We start from the raw sequence: 24,367 nt of genomic DNA, 5'->3' as shown, positions 1-24,367 counted from the left end.
TCATTAGGTGATTCACCGATGGGTGCCTTGCAGCAGAGATCCAGGTACTAGATCCCACATCGACAAGGCAGTACTTCTGGTCCAGATTGATGATAAATATGTGACTGTAATTGAAACTGGGGTACTAGAACTTGGGGCTGAAGTGTGAGCCAGTGTTTTATAAAGACATTTCTTTTTCCCTCTCAATTCCAAGGCATTGGAAAAAGAGAGGAGCGAGCAGAAGATGCCTGCAAGTATCACTTTGATCCTATGTGGGAGAGACTGAAAACAGAATGAGCTTGGTTAAGCGCCTCTTCTTTGCCCCTCACCCTGACTCCTGTCACTCTCTCCATCCCCAAATAAAGCTGAAATATTTTTTTAAGTTAGCTGCCGAGAAAACATTTTGCATGAAGGATAAAGTTCTGTTAAAATACATCCTTAAAAAAAGTTTTTCCTACGCATTGCCTATGCTTTAAATCAACAAACTCTTCATTTCTAAACTATGATCTCATATTTTTATAATTTCTTTGCCAAAAATAATTGCCATGTTTTGTCATAGAACATGAAATTCATTTACCTTAATTTTTAAAAACAGACCAGTGTAGAAATGTTCCGTTTGACCTATAGCAGTATAAAAGTTTAATGTACAGTGAAAGAGACTATGAACAGACATAGATTTATCTTATTCCTTGAGCGCTAAAAACTTTAATGAAAAAACTGCACTAATTTTTTACAGCAATGCACTAAAGTCTGAGATTTCTCAGAACATTTATTTATATATAAAAATAAAATACCATTATTTAAATTGCCTTTGGGATTAGCCCCTTCCCTTTCCTTATAAACATAGGTAGCAGGAACTGTGCTGCCCATTTTTCTGTTAGTAGTGTGTGCTTCATGCCAGGACATTGGATATTTTCTTTAAAGTGAATATGGAATCTCAAGATATACATAGCTTCATCATTGACATTGCCCAGAGCCAATAGTCAGCGGATCGGTCGTGTGAACACCACTGCCAGCTCCTGTGTCTACATCTCAGAGGAGCCCATGTGCTCTGCATCTCTCCACCAGGGCAAGCTCTGCTGGGCGTGCTTCTGGGAAGAAAACACTTTTATTTAAGAAGCAGATAAATGTCCAGGAATTTAAAGAAAGGCTTGATTGCCTTTTATTTATGAGTTTCTAGCTCTTGAAGTTATTCACATGCAGTTCAGTTAATCAAGTAAAATTTTTTTCAAATAAAATTATCCAAATGGTGCAGTTACTGTTATTAAATCCTTCTTTAATAATTTTGCTTTTTATTTTTCCCCTCTTTTTCTGTTACTTGAATTTTATTTCTTGTAATTTATAGTGTGTAGCTGTAAATTGAAATATTTATAACTGTGAAATTGACTTAATTCATATGTTGTGTCATAACTTAAATTTTATTTTTTTTTAAAGTGTATATTCAGGGAAATATATTACTCATATTTACAATTGGGCGATATGGGAACTTCAATTTAGATTTAATTTGCAACTTCTAGCATTTTTTTAAATCCTTGATAAAATTTTCCCTTTTGGTGTGAAATTCCAAAGAAAATTGTACATCTCCTCTGAGCATTTAGGAGCAGCCATCTTTCTACCCCTTGTGAACAGAACATTGAAAGAAACAGGTAAAATTAATTTTAATGACACATTTTGTTTAATCCAGTATAGTCAGAGTATTACTATTTCATCATAGGTCATTAGCCATATTTCAAGTACTCAGTAGCTACATGTAAGTAGTGGTTACTCTATTAGACAGTACAGATTTAAAGTATCTTTTGTGGAGGTGACAGAAGAGAGAAGCTGTTTTTCCTACTAATTCTGATGTAGATCTCACATTATAGCATAACATTACAGTAGAAAGAATGAAAACTAAGAAAGTAAATAGTGAACATACAAATCTTACTACATTTCCACTTTAAAACCTATTTATTTTCCTTTTTTCTAATTTTAAACTTCTGTGGTCATCCAGAACCTAATGTGCCTTGTGTTGACATTTCCATAGACTTCACACTTCACAAAATTTACTGTTTAAAAATACTTGCGAAATGATTTACTGAACCTTTATACAAAGGTACCCTTTCTAAATTGACCATTTAAAAATGTGTTTTTCTGATACTGTCATTATATTCTGCATTTGCCTCATTTTGGCAGATCTACAGTATGCCATCGAAGTTTAGTGTTGTTTTCGGTTTTGGAGGGTTTTGTTCTGAAACTGAATTTATAATCTATTTCTCTATATACGTATATTTTTAAAATCTTCTGAAAGGAACTATGTTCCCTGCTGCTTGTTCCCTTTCTGAAGCGAATATGATCTTTTCATGGTCATTGCCTAGATAAGAGATAAGTAGAGCCTTTTCAATCTTAGATGGAAGATAATTCATTTTCCCACACAGAAAAAAATCTGACCTTTACATGATTTAATCAGAAGGGCTAGAATGTTTTAATTTCTAGCCCCTCCTCCAAAAAAAAATTTAAACACATCACATACTCTGAAAAGTCAGATTTCAAATGCAAGACTAGATTTTATATGGAACATATATGTTGGGTTTTGATTTTGGGTAACAATTGATATATATTTTTCTCAAAACAAGTTGAATTTTGTTAACATATAATTCTTTAGTGAGTTTATAAATTAGGAACCTGAGAGAAGCCCTGTTGTTTTTCTTAAGAGTCTAAAGCCGACAATCTTTTAAAAATCATAATACTTTTCTAGTAATTGCATCGGGGAAATGGTGATAATGGAAGAAAGATTCATTTCTTAAGAATAATTTGATCTAAATTATTATATGGAAATAAACATACTTGCGTTAACTAAATTGATCATAAATTCTTATTCCTGCCTCACCCCTCACCCCCCAGAGAATAGTAAGTGACTCGTTTAGATTCTCTGCCTCTTTTCAGTTATGTACAAGACTTCAGCATACATTAATGTCTTTAGCTTATAAATTGCCAATGCTTTGATTTCCATAATTTGAAAGTTAAAAGATGTAACTAAAATACTAGCTTTTTTATTCATTTCCTTTTAATGGAATTGTACGATTGAAATCTTTGTTTTATCTTGTTTAATTCTTCTCCCACCTCCTCTTTTGAGAGAAAGGTAATCATGGAATGAGTTATAAATTGTTGCCTTTTTTTCCTTTATTTCTTTCATTCAGTGGCAAAAAACATTTTTTAACTCCTAACTAAGCTTTTGGTTAATCTTCCAACTTATACCTTGGTATGAACTCTCTTTTTCACCAGTTTCAACACTGGATAAAACTTTAATGTTGACTTTTGGTAAAGAACTTTAATTTTTCCAAGAATCTAGATTAACATAAGATGTTGATATTTAAGGAACTTGGAAGAGTAAGTGGTGAGGCTGTATGTATATTTTTTAAGAGATTACCTTTTAGGAAATGAGTGGACAAACTTAACCAGTGTTCTGCCTTCTTTGACTTTGTTACTGGAGGATGATAATCTATTTCTATTAGATTTGAAGTATTTTGGAAAATATTTCAAGTATATCTGAAATACTTCTAATTATTAAAACAGAAGTAGTCAGACAATGTTTGTATCCTAAGTGAGATGTGGAAAATTACTCTGTATACTAAATATCAGGCAATGAAAATATAAGTTTTTGTGCAGGAAACCCATTAAGAAGATGTGTTTTTCTTTCTGAATGAGTTTATTTTTCGATCACATACCAAAATATAAAACTCAGCCTCACATTTTTCAGCAAGGTTAGCTTAGCCTTGATAAATTCCTCTGTGCTTCTGAGTAGCATCCTTCTGCCTCTGCTTAGCAGCTCTGCATTTGGTGGATTGCTGTTGTGAGTCATTCATCCAGCACTGGGCCTTTTAAGCTGAAGATTCACCCAGTGTCTAAAAATGTCCTTTTCGTATAGTTAGCTTTCAAGCATCTTTCCGCCTAAATAAATATGTGACTTGAGAAAAAGGTAATAATGATTTTGTCAGAATTCTTTGAACTTGTATTTACTAGCTACTTAACTATAAACTGCTGTCCAGATTGTTAATTTCATGTATATTTATTTTAATTAATTTTTCATGAACATGGACAAAGCCTTTTCTGGGGTGTGTGTTTGTTTGTTTGTTTTTTAAGTCCTCATTATTCACTTGTATTCCTTTTCTGTGTAATGTAATCATATAAAGTTACTTTGGAAACAGACCCAGTTAATTTTCTCTTTTGATAGGATACATGGTTTAGATAAGGTATAAAATGTCCCTTTTTATTCTAGAGGCTTTTCCTTTAATTCAAAGATTAGTGGAGAGAGTAACATCAGTCAAGCCTTATGTGGTACATGGAACTTGCTAATGGACTTTAGACATTCTGTTTCAGTCTTATGTGAATATTGCTTTATTGGTGTTGAGAAAGAAGAAAATTAGATACTACCATGCATTGGGACAGCATAATTCTAATATTGCATTGAATGTGGCTTTTTAAAAATAAGTATTAAAAAGCCAATCCTTTTCTTCATTTATCTTTTTTTCTTAATTTGGTCGATAGGCACCCAGTCCGTCTTATTTTTACTTGTTAAATGTCTAGGAAGAATTGCAATTGGAAAGGAATTAATTATTATACAAATAAATCAGGTAGGATATGAGTGGAGTAAGTGCTTGAAACAGAAGTATATTTTCTTCTTTGAATCACCTCACCAGAGTCATCTGTCAAGAATTATGTATAACAATTTATCTTTATTGCCTACAAGCCACATACTCTTTCTGAATTAAGATAAATAACTTCTATTTGTGAGTTGAACTTCATTATCTGCCATTTTGTGGAATCAACCTCACATTGTTTGGTGGAACTAGAGCTGATCGTCACCACAAAGTTATATGACAACTCTGTTCTAAGACTTCTACCTATTATATAGGGTTACACCTTTTTTCTTATGCCTCAGCTCTGTACCTGACAATGTATGATTCAGTGGAGCCAAGCTAGAAAGGAACAAAGGTCATCTAACACTGTGATGGGGATGAATTCCTGGGTGTTACCTGCACAATGAGGTGGTGCCCCGGAATTCAGAGCAGAGTAGTAATAGAGCATAAGATGGCTGCTCCAGATGACTCTTGGGTTTAGTGTACTTGTGACTGAACAAGACTTTTTATATATGAAGCTTGATTCTACAACCAAAATAATAGAAATGGGTGGGGGGATCATGTCTGCTTATGCTTTTTAAAAGCTTGTAGTTTAAGTAAAAGTAAAATGTAAAAACTGATTAACCCTATACAGGTCTGGCAATGAGCTCAGCATGAGGAAATGGAAGGAGGAATATTGAAAATGATTCTAGGAAAGTGAACGTAAGAAAGGAAAATGGGTTTTCCTTTTCTGATCATGGCCTCTGGAAAGTTCATGGCCTTTACCAGCATTCAGTATAAACCAGAGATAAGGACATATGTACTTACGTGTGTCTGTGAGTGTGTGTGTGTCTGAGTGTTATTCTGAACAGCTTGTAAATATTGTAGTTGTTTAAAATGGAAAATAAAGGCTGAGTTTTTTTGGCAAATATATTGCATCAAAAATACAGTATTGACAGTGGATAAAACACTGAGGAAATAAATTTTTTTTTCATTTTGCCTTCTGTCCATTTTTTGTCAAATTGAGAAAAATTAGAGTACACTATATTAAGTTCTGTATGGCATGTTCACACTTGGTTCTGAAATAATTTTAAACAAGCTTTGGCCTGTAAACATGTGCTTCAGCTTACGATAGATCAAAAGCATACATCATACTTCATGTTAAAAGATAGTCTGTTTCACACTTTTCTTAGTACAGGGTTGTAGTTTGTATCTTCTGAATTTATATGGCTGTTACATATTAACAATATTAGATGGAACATGTAGGATAAAAATGTGTGTGTTCAATCACAGACTAAATTACAATACAGAAAATGGAAAGAACATTTGGATTATGGTCTTCAAAATCAGGCAGGTACAAACTTGTTTGGTATATTTGCAATGTGTAATAACCCAGTGGTTTCACATATAATACTTAAAGAAAATGCAAGCTAATTTAAAATGAGAATAGACATATTCTTGATTAAATCACTTATAATCCTTTAATGCATCATTTTAACTATTAGTAAGAACCAGAACCAGCAGGATACAGATTATATGCCTTTTGCATCAGAGTCCAAATAATTTGGTATCTTTCTTCTAGGGTCACAGTGGCATAAAACACATCTTCAAAGAGAAGCATTCCCTGGATAAGTTGCATTCATCGTAAAGCCAGAGATTCAAAGGGCTATTGACATGAAATTTAGCTCCCATAAAACTTCTTCCTTATTCTTTTTTTTTTTCTTTTTAAATCCAGATCCTGCACAACCTTATTCTTAAAGTGCAGTTTATGTAAGATTTTTTCTCCTAAAGGATCCAAGAATGTTTTGCTGAACGGTAGCCAATGAATCTTGCCATGTTAGGTGTGTTTTCCCCTGGGGTAGAGTGAACAGCAACACTTTGTGAAGTTAAAGGCATGACAGAATGGTGGCTTCCTGAGTATTTAATCAGCACTTACATAAAATATTTATTCTCAGTCTGGGCAATAGAGACCCCTTTTCTACAGAGAAATTTGAAAATTAGCCGAGCACGGTCGTGTGTGCCTGTAGTCCCAGCTACTTGGGAGGCTGAGGTGGGAAGATCACTCCGCCAGGAGGCGAAGGTTGCAGTGAGCTGAGATCAAGCCACTGCACTCCAGCGTGGGTGACAAAGCGAGATGCTGTCTCAAAAAAAAAAAAAAAAAAAAAAAATTCCTTCTCCATATGTGCTTATCCAAGCGACTGAATATAATTAAGCTTCATCCTTGGGAAAATGTAATTTAATGCAAGAGGATCCCTAGGTTGCTTTGCAATTTCTCAAGATAAGCATTAACAGCAAATAACGAGATGAATCTACCTTGTCTGTGAAACTTTTAAAGATTCCGTTCAGTTTCAGTGCCCAGTGAACCATGCCAAAAGGGAAACGTCATCTTTCAGTCCGAGGTTCCTTACTTCTTCTGAGAGCACTGTTTACGGATGCAGAAGCAACTGGCCTATATAAAAATACTCCACATCTCTGGGCTCATCTTAAAGCAAATATTCTTGACCTGTCTTTATCATATAAAGTCGGCATCCCAGGGTAGCACTGAACTTAACCAGATACCCAATAGTGCCTCTCTGTGTTTGTAATAGAGTTGACCCTTGAACAACGCAGAGATTAGGGGTGCCAACACCTGGCACAGTTGAAAATCTGCGTATAACTTTTGACTTCTAGAAAGAGAATTTATTTCAGTGAACAGTTTGCAAACTAGTGAAATGCAGCGTTTGGTGTAAAATGGAGGTACGTCCCAGAGAGCAAAGGGAAGACTGGGGTGTTATTTTTTTATTTTTATTTTTTGAGACGGAGTTTCGCTCTTGTTGCCCAGGCTGGAGTGCAATGGCACGATCTCGGCTCATCACAACCTCTGCCTCCGGATTCAAGCGATTCTCCTGCGTCAACCTCCCGAGTAGCTGGGATTACAGGCATGCACCACCACGCCTGGCTGATTTTTGTATTTTTATTAGAAACGGGGTTTCTCCATGTTGGTCAGGCTGATCTCGAATTCCCCACCTCAAGTGATCTGCCCAGGCAGTCTCCCAAAGTGCTGGGATTACAGGCGTGAGCCCCGCGCCGGGCCCAAGACTGAGGTTTTATAGCAAAAGTTCCTACCCAAGGTTCCCAATCAGGTCCTCTTATGCAAAGGAAGAATTGAAACTTGCTCAGTTCCGATTGGTCAATACAGTGGAGCCTTGATTGGTTGGCTCAGGTGAGCTCTGATAGTTCCAAAGATAAAAAGGTATGGGTTGTCAGGGAACTTAGAGTTTCTGTGTGATCCCAGTCAGCAAATGGCTGCTTGGCTCCATTTTAAATCCAGGGCCAATTAGCCACTTGGGATTCATCTGGAAGAATTCGCTCTTTCAGTTTCACACTATTAATAGCCTACTGTTGATTGAAACTCTTACCAATAAACAGTTGATTGATTGTATGTTATATGTATTATATACTGTATTCTTACAATAATGTAAGCTAGAGAAAAGAAAATGTTAATCATAATATATTTACTATTCAGTAAGTGGAAGTGGATCATCATAAAAGTCTTCATCCTCATCGCCTTCACATTGAATAGGCTGAGGAGAAAGAGGAAGAGTTGGTCTTACTGTCAAGTATGGCAGAGACGGAAGAAAATTCACATGTAAGTTGCCCCATGCAGTTCAAACCTATGTTTTTTAAAGTGTCGGCTGTACTGCTAATGAGTTTACTCAATAATGCACACACACCACTTCTCAGTTGTATACCAATTAATAATACAAAATTCCACAAATGTTGCAGTGGTAACTCTACAGTGTAGTACAAATGTCTAAGGTACACCTTTGTTTAGAGAAAAATTGTCTAGCTTGTAAATTTAAGAGACTCCTTTTCTACATTTGCACTATGAAACAGCATTCATTTAAGCAGTGAATTCTATAATGTTAATTTAATTGGGTTGTTAACAATTTCAAGAAAGCAAAAACTTAAAGTTTCTGGAACAGAAAATTGGCTCACTGAAAAATGAAGCTGAGCTTTCAGGATTAGATTATTCATGTTACTTCAGCTCTGTGTATCTGTAATTTTCTCAGCTCCAACCTCTGTGTGCCCGCTTCCTTTTCAGGTGAGAGACAGTTGCCTGTAGTTCTGGGCTGCATTCCACACACATCATCATCCAGAAAGGAAAAAACCACTTCCAGTTACCTTTCTTGAAAGGAAAAACTTCTCCAAAGCTACAGGGTGTTTCTTCTTGCGTCTCATCAATATAACATTTGACATATACAAGATCCTTAATTTATTCCTATGCCCTGGTTTTCTAAGCCAATCACTGGCAAGAGAAATAGACTTGCCATGATTGGCTCTGACAAATTACTCAGTTTTACCGCTGCTTTTGCACAATTATTACAAATGTTAATACAGTTAATAAAAGGGAAGATGATATATTAGTAGTATGATGAAAATAATTTTGACCTCCTTGATTATCTAAGACAGCCTTGAACACTCCCCAAGGACTATAAACTATGCTGTGAGAGTCACTGTTACAAGAATATGTCCATCTCATTTTCGTTTTCAAATTTATTGACATAAAGTAACTCAGTATTTCTGTAACAGCTGTAGATATGTCCCCTTTTTCATTCCTGATACTGCTTATTTTTGCCTTCTCTTGCCTTTTCAAAGAACCAATTTTTGGTTATGTTGATCATTTTTGGTTTTGTTTGTTTTACTTTATTCATTTTTGCATTTATAATTATTCCTTCTGTTTTCTTATTTAGTTATTTTTCTAGCTTCTCGAGATGGACACTCAGTTCTTTGGTTTTCAGCTTTTGTTCTTTTCTATTGTATACATTTTAAGGTTATAAATTTCTCTTTTAAGCGTTGGCTTTAGCTGCATTAGACAAGTTTTGATATGTCTTTTTTTAAACTAATCAGTTCAACTATTATTTAATTTCCATTATGAATTCTTCTTTGACCCATGGATTAATTAGACTCATGTTTGTTAGTTGCCAAATATTGGATAATTTTCTAGAGATTATTTTCTAGTTATTACTTAACTGTAGTCAGATAAACTGTATGATATTAATTCTTTGGAACTTGTTAGCCTTGCTTTTTGGCTCAGTATGTTGTCAATTTTAGTAAATGTTGCAATTGGCAATTGAGGAAAAATGCATGTTCTGCAATGATAGCCTTATATATTTTATATATATATATCAATTCAGTTTTGTTATGTTATTCAGATTCTGTATATTATAGACTTTTTGGGAAAAGTCTATAGTTCTACATTTGTTACTCATCAATTTATGATTTATATATTTGAGACTATGTTATTAGATACATATAAATTTGGAAGTTTTTTTTATGGAGTGTCCCCTTTAATATGAAATGCCCTCTTCTTCTCTAGTAATACTTCTTGCCCTAAAGTTAGTTTGTCTGGTGTTAGTATAGCTATATCAGGTTTATGTAGGATAGCTTTGTCATTTTACTTTCAACTTCTGTATGCTTTATATGTAAGGTATGCCTTTTTTGTTTGTTTGTTTTTGAGACGGAGTCTTGCTCTGTCGCCCAGGCTGGAGTGCAGTGGCACAATCTCGGCTCACTGCAAGCTCCGCCTCCCGGGTTCACACCATTCTCCTGCCTCAGACTCCTGAGTAGCTGGGACTACAGGCGCCCGCCACCATGCCCGGCTAAATTTTGGTATTTTCAGTAGAGAGGGGCTTTCCCCATGTTAGCCAGGATGGTCTTGATCTCCTGACCTCGTGATCCACCTGTCTTGGCCTCCCAAAGTGCTGGGATTACAGGCATGAGCCACCACGCCCGGTATAAACCACCATATAGTTAGGATTTTTAATCTTGTTGACAATCTTTTTTTTTTTTTTCCCCTTGGCTCACTGCATTCTCTGCCTCCCATGTTCAAGCAATTCTCCTGACTCAGTCTCCCGAGTAGCTGGGATTACAGGTGCACACCACCACACCCAGCTAATTTTTGTATTTTTAGTAGAGACAGGGTTTCACCATGTTGGCCAGGCTGGTCTCGAACTCCTGACCCCAGGTGACCCACCTGCCTTGGCCTCCCAAAGTGCTGGGATTACAGGCATCAGCCACCGTGCCGGCCAATCTTTGTCTTTTAAATGGAGTATTTAGTTCATTTATATTTAAGATAATTATTGATATTTTTAGCGTAAATTTACCATCTTACTGTATCTTGTTTATCCCATTTTTGTGTGCATATCTCTCATCACATTTTTGGAATAAATCATTTGCTTTAGTATGTCCCTCCCTTTGCATATTACTTGTACATAATTTTACTGTTCTTTTAGTAGTTATCAAAATTACAACTTGTCTACTGAGTACTTTAACACTTCCTGAACTATGTAAGAGCCTTTGAACCTTTAACTACATTATTCCCTTTCCATTTTTTGTACTGTTTTGTCATGCGTTTGTAACTCTGTGTATTTTAAACTTTAAATATATTATTTAATATATATTTATATTTGCCCACATATTTATTTATTTGTTATTTTTTTTTTTTTTTTTTTTGAGACTGAGTTTTGCTCTTGTTGCGCAGGCTGGAGTGCAGTGGCACGATCTCAGCTCAGTGCAACCTCCACCTCCTGGATTCAAGTGATTCACCTGCCTCAGCCTCCCGAGTAGCTGGGATTACAAGCACACCACCACACCTGGGTAAATTTTGTATTTTTAATGGAGTCGGGGTTTCACCATGTTGGCCAGGCTGGTCTCGAACTCCTGACCTCAGGTGTTCCGCCTGCCTCAGTCTCCCAAAGTGCTGGGATTGTAGGCATGAGCCACTGTGCCCAGCCTATTCTTCCCATTGTTATTTAACCCTTTCTGTATCTTTGCGGTTTCTTTGGAATTATATTTCTTCTACCTGAAGAACTCCCTTTACCATTTCTTGGTCTGCTGGTGACAAATTCCTTGTGTTTTTCTTTTTCTTACTGTGAAAATGTCTTTTTGTTTTCATTTTTGAAGGTTTTTGTGAGATACAGAGATTTGGCTTGGCAGTTATTTTCTTTCTGCAGTTCAAAGGAATCATTCCATTGTCTTCTATCTTTCATGGTTTTTTTAGTCTTGTTGCTCCTTTAAGGGCAATGTATTTTTAATCCTCCAATTATTTTTGTCTTTGATTTTTAATAGCTTTCCATATAGTGCCTGTGTGTAGTTTTCTTTGTATTTATCTTGCCAAAGCATTTTTTATTATCTCTTGAATCTTGGCCATTATCTCTTCAAATATTCCTTCTGCCATATTATTTTTCTCTCCTCCTCTCACACCACATTTAAACACATATATTACACCTTTTAACCATGTCCCTTATCTCATGTTGTTTTCTGAATTTCCTATCTTTAGTCTTTCCATATTTAGTTTAAATATTTTATTCTACATATCCTCCAGTTTTTATTTTTCTTTCATCGTCTATATCTAATATTCTGCTAAATTGATCTATTGAGTTCTTAAATTTAATTTGTGTATTTTTCAGTTCCAGAATTTGCATTTGATTCTTTAATATATTTTCAGTTACCTGCTAATATTCTTGCTCACTATTTAATTTATTAAACATATTAACTACTGTTAAAGCTCATATATGATAATTCCAACATCTGGGTCTCCTGTGATTCTGTTTCTGTTGTCTGTTTTTTTTTTTTTTTTTTTCTTCTTGGTTCTGTTTTGTCTTTTGTTTGCCTGTGTATTTCTGACTGAATGCCAGACACTGTATATGAAAATCTGTACATAATTGAGGCTGTAGATGTTATAATCTTCCTCAAGATTATCTACTCTTACTTCTGGCAAACAAGGTAGGAAATAAGGGAATGAGCTGTTTGGAAGACGGTCGTCAGCCTTCTGAGAACTGATCTGTTTCACCTTTACTCCTAGGCTGTAGCCCTTTAGATATCCAAACTTTAAGACTGGATTTCATCTTTGGCAGGCCCTGAATTGTAATTACAAACACCCCAGCCTTGTGAGAGTCCAAAATCACTGCTCAGCTTCTCAGCCCCTGCTTTCAAATTGGCAGATGTGGCACTGAAACCATCCCCAAGAAAACTTTATAAAATTGATTAAGGGAGAAAATAAAATTCAACTAGGTTTGCAGTACAATCAGCAGTAATCATTAAGCCAACTTGCCCTTTGGCCCACTTTCTTGTAGCTAGTCAGTGCTTACTACCCCAGGATAATATAGGCCTTGTCACAAGACTTTCTTCTATAGATAAAATCTAAGAATTTCTTCTTTAGGTTTTGCATACCAAGGAAACTGCCGACACCAGCTGGTCTGAAGGGCCCAGGAAGAAGCTGACTCATGGAAGAATAGTTTGCCTATCCTATGATTTCATCTCTTTACCAGGACCAATCAATAGCCCCAATTTTCCAGCCTGTTATCTTCCACTGTCCCCTTAAAAACACTTGCCCAGAACCCCTCAAGGGAACAGATTCACAGCTTGAGAACGCCCCACCATTTTCTCATCCAGTGGCCTTGGATTATTAAACTCCAATGTTGCTGCAGTCCCTGTTGTCAGTGTAATATTGATCTGTTGTTGCCCCACCGACATACAAACCTGACAGTTCAGTAACAACACCAAATACCACTCTTCTGTCTCTGGGCTTCCCTTCTTTCTGGGTTCTTGGCCCCTAAAGTGTTAGTTACTGTGGTAGCACTCCAATGCCTTCAAGTATATTTTTATGCTTTGTACAGCTTTCCTCATTATTTTTGATTGAAGCGTTGATCTGAAACAAGCTAACCTCTTGTCAAGTCTTTTCTCGATGTCGGTTGGCATCCTTACCCATCTATTATAACATCTAATTACTTAAGCGTTGATTTGCCTTTGCCTTGACTTTACTTGCTATATTCTTTCATTTCAGGTTCAGCCATGCCTCAGTTGCTAACTAGCCTACAGATTGTACCCAGCCACTATTGGAGGGTTAGAGTAGTGAGAGGAGTGCACAGGGTTTTGTAGTACAAACCAATCCACTAGAATAATAGGAGCTGAGGGAAAACAAAATCAGTGGCCTCAGAAGTGGGCGTGGGCATCGCAGCTATCTGAAGTTTTTGTCCCATCCAGCCCAAAATGTATCATAGAGGTAGGCCAGACACCTCAGGTAAAGCAGAGATGTCTAGACAGTGAGACATACACAGGATCTGACCAACATTTTGTACTCTTGCAGGCTCTGGTTAGATGACAGAGTCACATTACTTGGGATTTCGAAATCAGTGTTTTTTGTTACAGTACAGTGAGTTTTTTCCTGTTCACTTGTCTAGGCAGTGACTTTCCTGGCCTAAGGTTTTTTTTTTTTTTTTTTTTGAGACAGAGTCTATCTCAGCTCACTGCAACCTCCGCCTCCCAGGCTCAAGCAATTCTTCTGCCTCAGCCTCCTGAGTAGTTGGGATTACAGGTGCGTGCCACTACGCCTGGCAATTGTTTTTGTATTTTTAGTAGAGACGGGGTTTCACTGTGTTAGCCAGGATGGTCTCAATCTCCTGACCTCATGATCCTCCCACCTCAGCCTCCCAAAGGGCTGGGATTACAGGCGTGAGCCACCAGGCCCAGCCTGGCCTAAGGTCTTACTGACTCTCCTCAATTTCAGACATGACCCCCTGGGGAGTTATAGCTGCAGCAATAGCAGAGAGAGGATTTAGCCAATGCAGGGTGCTTTTCCAGCCCTAGCTTAACCTTTCCATTCATTCTAAATGAAATAAAATCTCCACTGGTAACCAAAGGACTGAAATAGGTTTCAGGTAAGAAGAGAGTGAAATTTGTGTTTTTCCTGAGCTTGGTGGGATGACTGTTTGGAAAAGTTAAATGGTTTAACTACTGAAAACCACTCAGTCCACAGGCATATAATTCATTTTGTGTGACCTTAGACTTTTTCTTGGAAGATTTGGGGCCAGAAAATAGGAAGCCAAAAATAGCTTCACTTTTCCCTTCTGGAAACCAGAAAAATATTCAGTTCTGTAAGTTCCAACATGTTCCTCATTAACATTGCTGTTTCTCTACCTATATTAAGTCACCTCCTTGAAATTCAGGTCACAAAGGCAACCTACAGGTAGTGTGGGTCATGGATGAGAGGGCCGACGGAAAAAATGATGGCAGTCAGGCACAGTGGCTCACATCTGTATTCCCAGCACTCTGCGAGGCCAAGGCGGGCAGATCACTAGAAGTCGGGAGTTCAACACCAGCCTGACCAACATGGTGAAACCCAATCTCTACTAAAAATACAAAAATTAGCCAGACATGGTGGCACAAGCCTGTAATCCCAGCTATTTGGAAGGCTGAGGCAGGAAAATCGCTTGAACCTGGGAGGCGGAGGTTGCAGTGAGCCGAGATTGTGCCATTGCACTCCAGCCTAGGTGAGAGAAGCAAAACTCCGTCTCAAAAGAAAAAAGAGAGAGGTGGTTCCAAGATGGCTGAATAGGACTGGCTCCAGGCTACAGCTCCCAGCGTGAACGACACAGAACACAGGTGATTTCTGCATTTCCAACTGAGGTACCAGGTTCATATCACTGGGGCGTGTTGGACAGTGGGTGCAGGACAGTGGGTGCAGCCCACCAAGTGAGAGCTGAAGCAGGACAAGGCATCGCCTCACCTGGGAAGCAAAGGGGTAAGGGAATTCCCTTTACTAACCAAGGGAAACCGTGACATACAGCACCTGAAAAATCGGGTCACTCCCACCCTAATACTATGCTTTTCCAAGGGTCTTAGCAAACAGCACACCAGGAGATTATATCCTGCGCCTGGCTCGGAGGGTCCCACACCTACGAAGCCTCCCTCATTGCTAGCACAGCAGTCTGAGATCTAACTGCAAGGCATCAGCGAGGCTGGGGGAGGGGCGCCCACCGTTGTGGAGGCTTGAGTAGGTAAACAAAGCAGCCCTGAAGCTCGAACTGGGTGGAACCCACTGCAGCTCAAGGAGGCCTGCCTGCCTCTATAGACTCCACCTCTGGGGACAGGGCATAGCCAAACAAAAGGCAGCAGAAGGCTCTGCAGATTTAAATGTTCCTGACAGCTTTGAAGAGAGTAGTGGTTCTCCCAGCATGGAGTTTGAGATCTGAGAATGGACAGACTGCCTCCTCAAGTGGGTCCCTGACCCCCGAGTAGCCTAACCAGGAGGCACCCCCCAGTAGGGGCAGACTGACACCTCACACGGCCAGGTACCCCTCTGAGATGAAGCTTCCAGAGGAACGATCAGGCAGCAGCATTTGCTGTTTAGCAGTATTCACTCTTCTGCAGCCTCTGCTGCTGATACCCAGGCAAACAGGGTCTGGAGGGACCTCCAGCAAACTCCAACAGACCTGCAGCTGAGGGTCCTGACTGTTAGAAGGAAAACTAACAAACAGAAAGGACATCCACACCAAAACCCCATCTGTACCTCACCATCATCAAAGACCAAAGGTAGATAAAACCACAAAGATGGGGAAAAAACAGAGTAAAAAAGTTGAAAATTCTAAAAATCGGAGCACCTCTCCCCCTCCAAAGGAACGCAACTCATTGCCAGCAACAGAACAAAGCTGGATGGAGAATGATTTTGATGGGTTGAGAGAAGAAGGCTTCAGACGATCAAACTTCTCCAAGCTAAAGGAGGAAGTTCGAACCCATCACAAAGAAGCTAAAAACCTTGAAAAAAGATTAGACGAATGGCTAACTAGAAAAACCAATGTAGAGAAGTCCTTAAATAACCTGATAGAGCTGAAAACCATGGCATGAGAACTACGGGACAGATGCACAAGATCCAGTAACCGATTCGATCAACTGGAAGAAAGGGTATCAGTGATTGAAGATCAAATGAGTGAAATGAAGCAAGAAGAGAAGTTTAGAGAAAAAAGAGTAAAAAGAAATGAACAAAGCCTCCAAGAAATATGGGACTATGTGAAAAGACCAAATCTACATCTGATTGGCGTACCTGAAGCTGACGGGGAGAATGTAACCAAGTTGGAAAACACTCTGCAGGATATTATCCAGGAGAACGTCTCCAACCTAGCAAGGCAGGCCAAAATTCAAATTCAGGAAATACACAGAATGCCACAAAAGATACTCCTTGAGAAGAGCAACTCCAAGACACATAATTGTCAGATTCACCAAAGTTGAAATGAAGGAAAAAATCTTAAGGGCAGCCAGAGAGAAAGGTCAGATTACCTACAAAGGGAAGCCCATCAGACTAACAGTGGATCTCTCGGCAGAAACTCTACAAGTCAGAAGAGAGTTGGGGCCATATTCAACATTCTTAAAGAAAAGAATTTTCAACCCAGAATTGCATATCCAGCCAAACTAAGTTTCATAAGTGAAGAATAAATAAAATCCTTTACAGACAAGCTAATGCCGAAAGATTTTGTCACCACCAGACCTGCCCTACAAGAGCTCCTGAAGGAAACACTAAACATGGAAAGGAACAACCAGTACCAGCCACTGCAAAAACATGCCAAAATGTAAAGACCACCGATGCTAGGAAGAAACTGCATCAACTAACGAGCAAAATAACCAGCTAGCATCATAATGACAGGATCAAGTTCACACATAACAATATTAACCTTAAATGTAAATGGGCTAAATGCTCCAACTAAAAGACACAGACTGGCAAGTTGGTTAAGAGTCAAGACCCATCAGTGTGCTGTACTCAGGAGATCCATCTCATGTGCAGAGACACAAATAGGCTCAAAATAAAGGGATGGAGGAAGATCTACCAAGCAAAGGGAAAACAAATTTAAAAAGGAGAGGTTGAAATCCTAGTCTCTGATAAAACAGACTTTAAACCAACAAAGATCAAAACAGACAAAGAAGGACATTACATAATGGTAAAGGGATCAATTCAACAAGAAGAGCTAACTATCCTAAATATATATGCACCTAATACAGGAACACCCAGATTCATAAAGCAAGTCCTTAGAGACTTACAAGAGACTTAGACTCCCACACAATAATAATGGGGGACTTTAACACCCCACTGTCAACATTAGACAGATCAACGAGACAGAAAGTTAACAAGGATATCCAGGAATTGAACTCAGCTCTGCACCAAGCAGACCTAATAGACATCTACAGAACTCTCCACCCCAAATCAACAGCATATACATTGTTCTCAGCACCACATCGCACTTATTCCAAAATTGACCACATAGTTGGAAGTAAAGCACTCCTCAGCAAATGTGAAAGAACAGAAATTATAACAAACTGTCTCTCAGACCACAGTGCCATCAAACTAGAACTCAGGATTAAGAAACTCACTCAAAACCACTCAACTATATGGAAACTGAACAACCTGCTCCTGAATGGCTACTGGGTAAATAATGAAATGAAGGCAGAAATAAAGATGTTCTTTGAAACCACTGAGAACAAAGACACAACATACCAGAATCTCTGGGACACATTTAAAGCAGTGTGTAGAGGGAAATTTATAGCACTAAATGTCCACAAGAGAAAGCAGGAAAGGTCTAAAATTGACACCCTAACATCACAATTAAAAGAACTAGAGAAGCAAGAGCAAACACATTCCAAAGCTAGCAGAAGGCAAGAAATAATTAAGATCAGAGCAGAACTGAAGGAGATAGAGACACAAAAAACCCTTCAAAAAATCATTGAATCCAGGAGCTGGTTTTTTTTAAAAGATCAACAAAATTGTTATACTGCTAGCAAGACTAATAAAGAAGAAAAGAGAGAAGAATCAAATAGACACAATAAAAAATGATAAAGGGAATATCACCACTGACCCCACAGAAATACAAACTACCATCAGAGAATACTCTAAACACCCCTATGCAAATAAACTAGAAAACCTAGAGGAAATGAATAAATTCTTGGACACATACACTCTCCCAGGACTAAACCGGGAAGAAGCTGAATCCCAGAATAGACCAACAACAGGCTCTGAAATTGAGGCAATAATTAATACCCTACCAACCAAAAAAAGTCCAGGACCAGACAGATTCACAGCCGAATTCTACCAGAGGTACAAGGAGGAGCTGGTACCATTCCTTCTGAAATTATTCCAATCAATAGAAAAAGAGAATCCTCCCTAACTCATTTTATGAGGCCAACATCATCTTGATACCAAAGCCTGGCAGAGACACAACAAAAAAAGAGAATTTTAGACCAATATCCCTGATGAACATCGATGCAAAAATCCTCAATAAAATACTGGCAAACCAAATCCAGCAGCACATCAAAAAGCTTATCCACCATGATCAAGTGGGCTTCATCCCTGGGATGCAAGGCTGGTTCGACATATGCAAATCAATAAATGTAATCCAGCATATAAACAGAACCAAAGACAAAAACCACATGATTATCTCAATAGATGCAGAAAAGGCCTTTGACAAAATTCAACAGCCCTTCATGCTAAAAACTCTCAATAAATTCGGTATTGATGGAACATATCTCAAAATAATTCAAACCCACAGCCAATATTGTACTGAATGGGCAAAAACTGGAAGCATTCCCTTTGAAAACTGGCACAAGACAGGGATGCCCTCTCTCACCACTCCTATTCAACATAGTGTTGGAAGTTCTGGCCAGGGCAATCAGGCAGGAGAAAGAAATAAAGGGTATTCAGTTAGGAAGAGAGGAAGTCAAATTGTCCCTGTTTGCAGATGACATGATTGTATATTTAGAAAACCCCATTGTCTCAGCCCAAAATCTCCTTAAGCTGATAAGCAACTTCAGCAAAGTCTTAGGATACAAAATCAATGTGCAAAAATCACAAGCATTCCTATACACCAATAACACACAAGCAGAGGGCCAAATCATGAGTGAACTCCCATTCACAATAGCTTCAAAGAGAATGAAATACCTAGGAATCTAACTTACAAGGGATGTGAAGGACCTCTTCAAGTAGAACTACAAACCACTGCTCAGTGAAATAAAAGAGGACACAAACAAATGGAAGAACATTCCATGCTCATGGATAGGAAGAATCAATATCATGAAAATGGCCATACTGCCCAAGGTAATTTATAGATTCAATACCATTCCCATTAAGCTACCAATGACTTTTTTCACAGAATTGGAAAAAACTAGAGTTCATATGGAACCAAAAAAGAAGAGCCCACATTGCCAAGACAATCTTAAGCCAAAAGAACAAAGCTGGAGGCATCATGCTACCTGACTTCAAACTATACTACAAGGCTACAGTAACCAAAACAACATGGTACTGGTACCAAAACAGAGATAGAGACCAATGGAACAGAACACAGTCCTCAGAAATAATACCACACATGTACAACCATCTGATCTTTGACAAGCCTGACAGAAACAAGAAATGGGGAAAGGATTCCCTACTTAATAAATGGTGCTGGGAAACTGGCGAGTCATAAGTAGAAAGCTGAAACTGGATCCCTTCCTTACACCTTATACAAAAATTAATTCAAGATGGATTAAAGACTTAAATGTTAGACCTAAAACCATAAAAGCCCTAGAAGAAAACCTAGGCAATACCATTCAGGACATAGGCATGGGCAAGGACTTCATGTCTAAAACACCAAAAGCAATGGCAACAAAGACCAAAGTTGACAAATGGGACCTAATTAAACTAAAGATCTTCTGTGTGGCAAAAGAAACTACCATCAGAGTGAACAGGCAACCTACAGAATGGGAGAAAAATTTTGCAATCACTCATCTGACAAAAGGCTAATATCCAGAACTTACAAAGAACTCAAACAAACTTACAAGAAAAAATCAAACAACCCCATCAAAAAATGGGCAAAGGATATGAACAGACACTTCTCAAAAGACGACATTTATGCAGCCAACAGACACATGAAAAAATCCTCATCATCACTGGTCATCAGAGAAATGCAAATCAAAACCACAATGAGATACCATCTCACACCAGTTTGAGTGGCGATCATTAAAAAGTCAGGAAACAACAGATGCTGGAGAGGATATAGAGAAATAGGAACACTTTTACACTGTTGGTGGGACTGTAAACTAGTTCAACCATTGTGGAAGATAGTGTGGTAATTCATCAAGAATCTAGAACGAGAAATACCATTTGACCCAGCCATCCCATTACTGGGTATATTCTCAAAGGATTATAAATCATGGTGCTATAAAGACACACGCACACATATGCTTATATGCACTATTCACAATAGCAAAGACTTGGAACCAACCCAAATGTCCCTCAATGACAGACTGGATTAAGAAAATGTGGGACATATATACCATGGAATACTATGCAGCCATAAAAAAGGATGAGTTCATGTCCTTTGTAGGGAGATGGATGCAGCTGGAAACCATCATTCTCAGCAAACTATCACAAACAGAAAACCAAACACCACATGTTCTCATAGGTGGGAATTGAACAATGAGAACACTTGGACACAGGAAGGGGAACATCACACACTGGGGCCTGTCATGGGGTGAGGGGAGCAGGGAGGGATAGCATTAGGAGATATACCTAATGTAAATTAAGAGTTAATGGGTGCAGCACACCAACATGGCACATGTATACCTATGTAACAAACCTGCACATTGTGCACATGGACCTTGGCACTCAAAGTATAATAAAAAATAAAAAGACAAAAATGGTGGCTAGCGAAACAGGGGAGGCATTGGCGTCTCCAGTAATTAGATGGCTTGGCATAACACCAAGGCTCACCTTTTCTCCTGGCTCACCTGCCCATGGCCACACAGCAAGCCTCATGGAAACTGGACATGAGACCTTTAAAAATCCAAGATCCTCAGTCTCTGCTCTTCTAGATAACATGGAAAATAAAATCAAATTTGGGATGCATTTTTTCATAATGAAATTTGTATTAACATTACTTCCTCAAAAGCACAAGGTGTGTTTTAGATAAAGGAGAAAGCTGACATAAGAGCTGGAATTAAGGTGGATGGAGAGGGACAGATTGACTCTTGAAATATGGTTGGTTTTAGGGTTTGTTAGGAGTTAGTACTTAAACTTGATTTTTTCAGAACCTAAAGGTTTTATAAACTTATTTTTTTTGAGAACCTGAATTAGCCTCAGAACCAACTAATGGTAATAAAAGTAGTAGATCAATATGTTGATCAATATGCCAGTTTATTAATTTACAGTTCTAGAGATTTAGGGCACTCCCAGCTTCCTGTCAGAAGATAGCTGAGAGGCCACACTGGCATCAGAAGTTAATGAACACAGAGCACAAGGAAGTATATTTTTTTTCCGGTGTTGGGAGACACATGCTTTATTATTTTTTTACTGTTCTAGTGATAGAGGCGAGCGACAGAGAAATTCTAGGCAGATGGGCAGGTCCTGATGAAACCCCACCTTCAAGTCAAATTAGCCTGAAACTCATCGCCCAAAGTGAGAACTAATATTCCTGTTTGCCCACCATCTCCTGATTGGTTCTTTCTGAGTAATGTCTTTTTACCAATCAAATGTTACCTTTTCCAAAACTACCTACGGCCCACCCCACCCCCATCCTGTGCTTATAAAGACCCCAGATTCAATTGGTAGAGAGGAGAGATTGCTGGACTTCAGGGAAGAGGTGGTCAGACTTCAGGAAAGACTAAGTGCCTTGTCCATCCCCTCTCCAACTCCCCTCTCCACTGAGAGCCATTTCCATCACTCAATAAAAGTATCTGCCTTCACCATCCTTCAAGTATCTGTGCAACTGCATTCTTCTTGGACAAGAGCTTGGGAGCCACCAAGTGCAAGCACCCAAAAAGGCTGTCACACTGGCCCTTTGCCCTTGCTGGTGGAGGGCAGCCACCCCACGTGACAAGGCAGGGGGCCAACTGAGCTGTTAACACACAGCCATCTGCAGACTGCATAGCTGAGAAAGCATTGTAACATTCCCTTTGGGGCTTTGGAGTCACAGGCACCCCCACATGGAGCTTGCTCCTGCTGGCACCCAGAGTGGCCGGCTGGATCCCACACTCACATGCTCCCTCCCACAAGGGGTTTAGTGCAGCAGGCCAAGTAAATGGGGAACCCCTGTCACAAGTCTCATGAAGGGGCTGAGAAAAATCCTCAATCACTAGTAATAGAATAATTATTTTCATTTTTATCCTTACTCCAGCAAACACAAAAATTTTCACTGACTTCCTTTTCCACCTGCCTTGGCCTCTCAAAGTGTCAGGATTACAGGCATGAGCCGCTGTGCCCAACCAGACTTCCTTTTGCAAGACTCCAAGCAGAACAACCCCATTTCTTCCATGATCAAGTTCTTGCTTTGGTTATGCTCATACAACTGAGTTAGGCTCCAGCTTTCACATCCACCTCCTACCTCTGCCTAGCCACTTTGATTGGGTTACTGCAGCCCTTGTCCTTCCTGCTTTGTCTGGGGAGAATAGATCTTAACCACAGATGTCAAATTTACTAGTTTTAAGCCTTGGAAATTCCCTTCATCTTACAGTTCAAAGGATACCTCTTTACAAGACCTCCTACTTTATTACATTTCTAACTAAGAATAATTTAATTATTTTTCCCAAATACACCATCAATTTGGGGCAGGGGGAGAATTATATCAAATATTTTTTCTTATAACTTTTAAACTAGGAGCAAACAAATACTTCAAAGACATTAAAAGTAAAGTCTAATTTTTAAAAGAAAGTTTAGGCCAGATGCAGTGGCTCACACATACAATCCCGGTACTTTGGGAGGCCAAGGTGGGAAGATTGCTTGGGCTCAGGAGTTTCACACCAGCCTGGGAAACACTGTAAGACCTCATCGCTATAAAAAATTTTAAAAATTAGCTGAGCATGGTGGCATATGTCTGTAGTCCCAGCTACTCAGGTGGCTGAGTTAGGAGGATCACTTGAGCCCAGGAGTTCAAGACCAGCCTGAGCAAAATAGGAAGACGCTGTCTCTACAAAAGAATACATATATTGTTTTAAATTAGTTAGGTGTAGTAGCTTGTGCCTGTAGTTCCAGCTTCTCAGGAAGCTGAGGTGGGAGGATCACTTGGGCCTGGAAGGTCAAGGCTGCAGTGAGCTATGATTGCACCACTGCACTCCAGCCTGGATGACAGAGCAAGACCTTCTCTTAAAAAAAAAAAAAGTGTTTGAAGAAGAAAAAGGGAGTTAAAAAAGAACAGATTATGCAACATTGATCTCATCTGTCTTTGTTCTGTATCTGGGAAGATAAGCTTATAATTGACATTATCAGTGCTAAATTGAACAGACTTTTTAGTTTTAGGAGCTAGACTGCAGACCTAAAGGACATTTGCATTGAAAGGGAGTCCCTAAGGAAGTCATTGAAGGCTATTACAGTAATTCAGCTGCCAGGCAATGTTGGCCTGGACTAACTAAGATGTTGGCTGCAGTAGGTCAGGTTCTGTGGAAGCAGACTCTGAGCCTGACATTTTTGCAGAGGAAGTTTATTGGGGTAGAGTGCTTTTAGGAACAATGTGTGTGAAGGAGTGAAAGAAACAAATAGGGCCGGGCATGGTGGCTCACACCTGTAATCCCAGCACTTCTGGAGGCCCAGGCAGGTGGATCACAAGGTCAGGAGATGGAGACCATACTGGCTGACACGGTGAAACCCCATCTCTACTAAAAATACAAAAAAAAAAAAAAAAAAAATTAGCTGGGTGTAGTGGCGAGCACCTGTAGTCCCAGCTACTCAGGAGGCTGAGGCAGGAGAACAGCATGAACCCGGGAGGCAGAGCTTGCAGTGAGCCAAGATCGCACCACTGCACTCCAGACTGGGCGACAGAGCAAGACTCCGTCTCAAAATTAAAAAAAGCAGCAGCAGTAAATAGGACAGAGAAAGAAATGGCACTGCAGTGCAGTTACAACAAAGGCTTTAGTCAAAATCCATGGGGAGGCCTGGAGCTAGATGACCCTTCTAAGATGTCCTGAATTTTAAAAAGAATGCTGAGGGTGATTCCTGGGAAGGGATCACTTCTGGAATCTAG

The 24,367-nt window shown here is 39.0% G+C and overlaps 1 protein-coding gene across 9 annotated transcripts in view; it reads left to right on the top strand.

Moving 5' to 3' along the window:
- PCNX1 (pecanex 1) overlaps positions 1-8,533 on the top strand; it is a 223,015-nt gene extending 214,482 nt beyond the window's left edge. For 7 of the 9 annotated variants that reach the window (XM_010360621.2, XM_010360624.2, XM_030930412.1 and 4 more), the window contains one exon: positions 8-5,574. In XM_010360621.2, coding sequence (XP_010358923.1) covers positions 8-148 — 141 coding nt within the window. In that variant the 3' untranslated portion in view covers positions 149-5,574. Of the gene's footprint in view, positions 1-7; positions 5,575-8,079 lie in introns of those variants that run through there. The other 2 variants (XM_030930409.1, XM_010360623.2) reach the window with 2 other exon arrangements.
- Positions 8,534-24,367: the final 15,834 nt, after the last annotated feature.

This window comes from Rhinopithecus roxellana, chromosome 5 (assembly GCF_007565055.1).
Source record: "Rhinopithecus roxellana isolate Shanxi Qingling chromosome 5, ASM756505v1, whole genome shotgun sequence".
Taxonomy (NCBI): Eukaryota; Metazoa; Chordata; class Mammalia; order Primates; family Cercopithecidae; genus Rhinopithecus; species Rhinopithecus roxellana.
The sequence above is the reverse complement of the archived record's forward strand: the minus strand, read 5'-3'. Positions and strand labels throughout refer to the sequence as shown.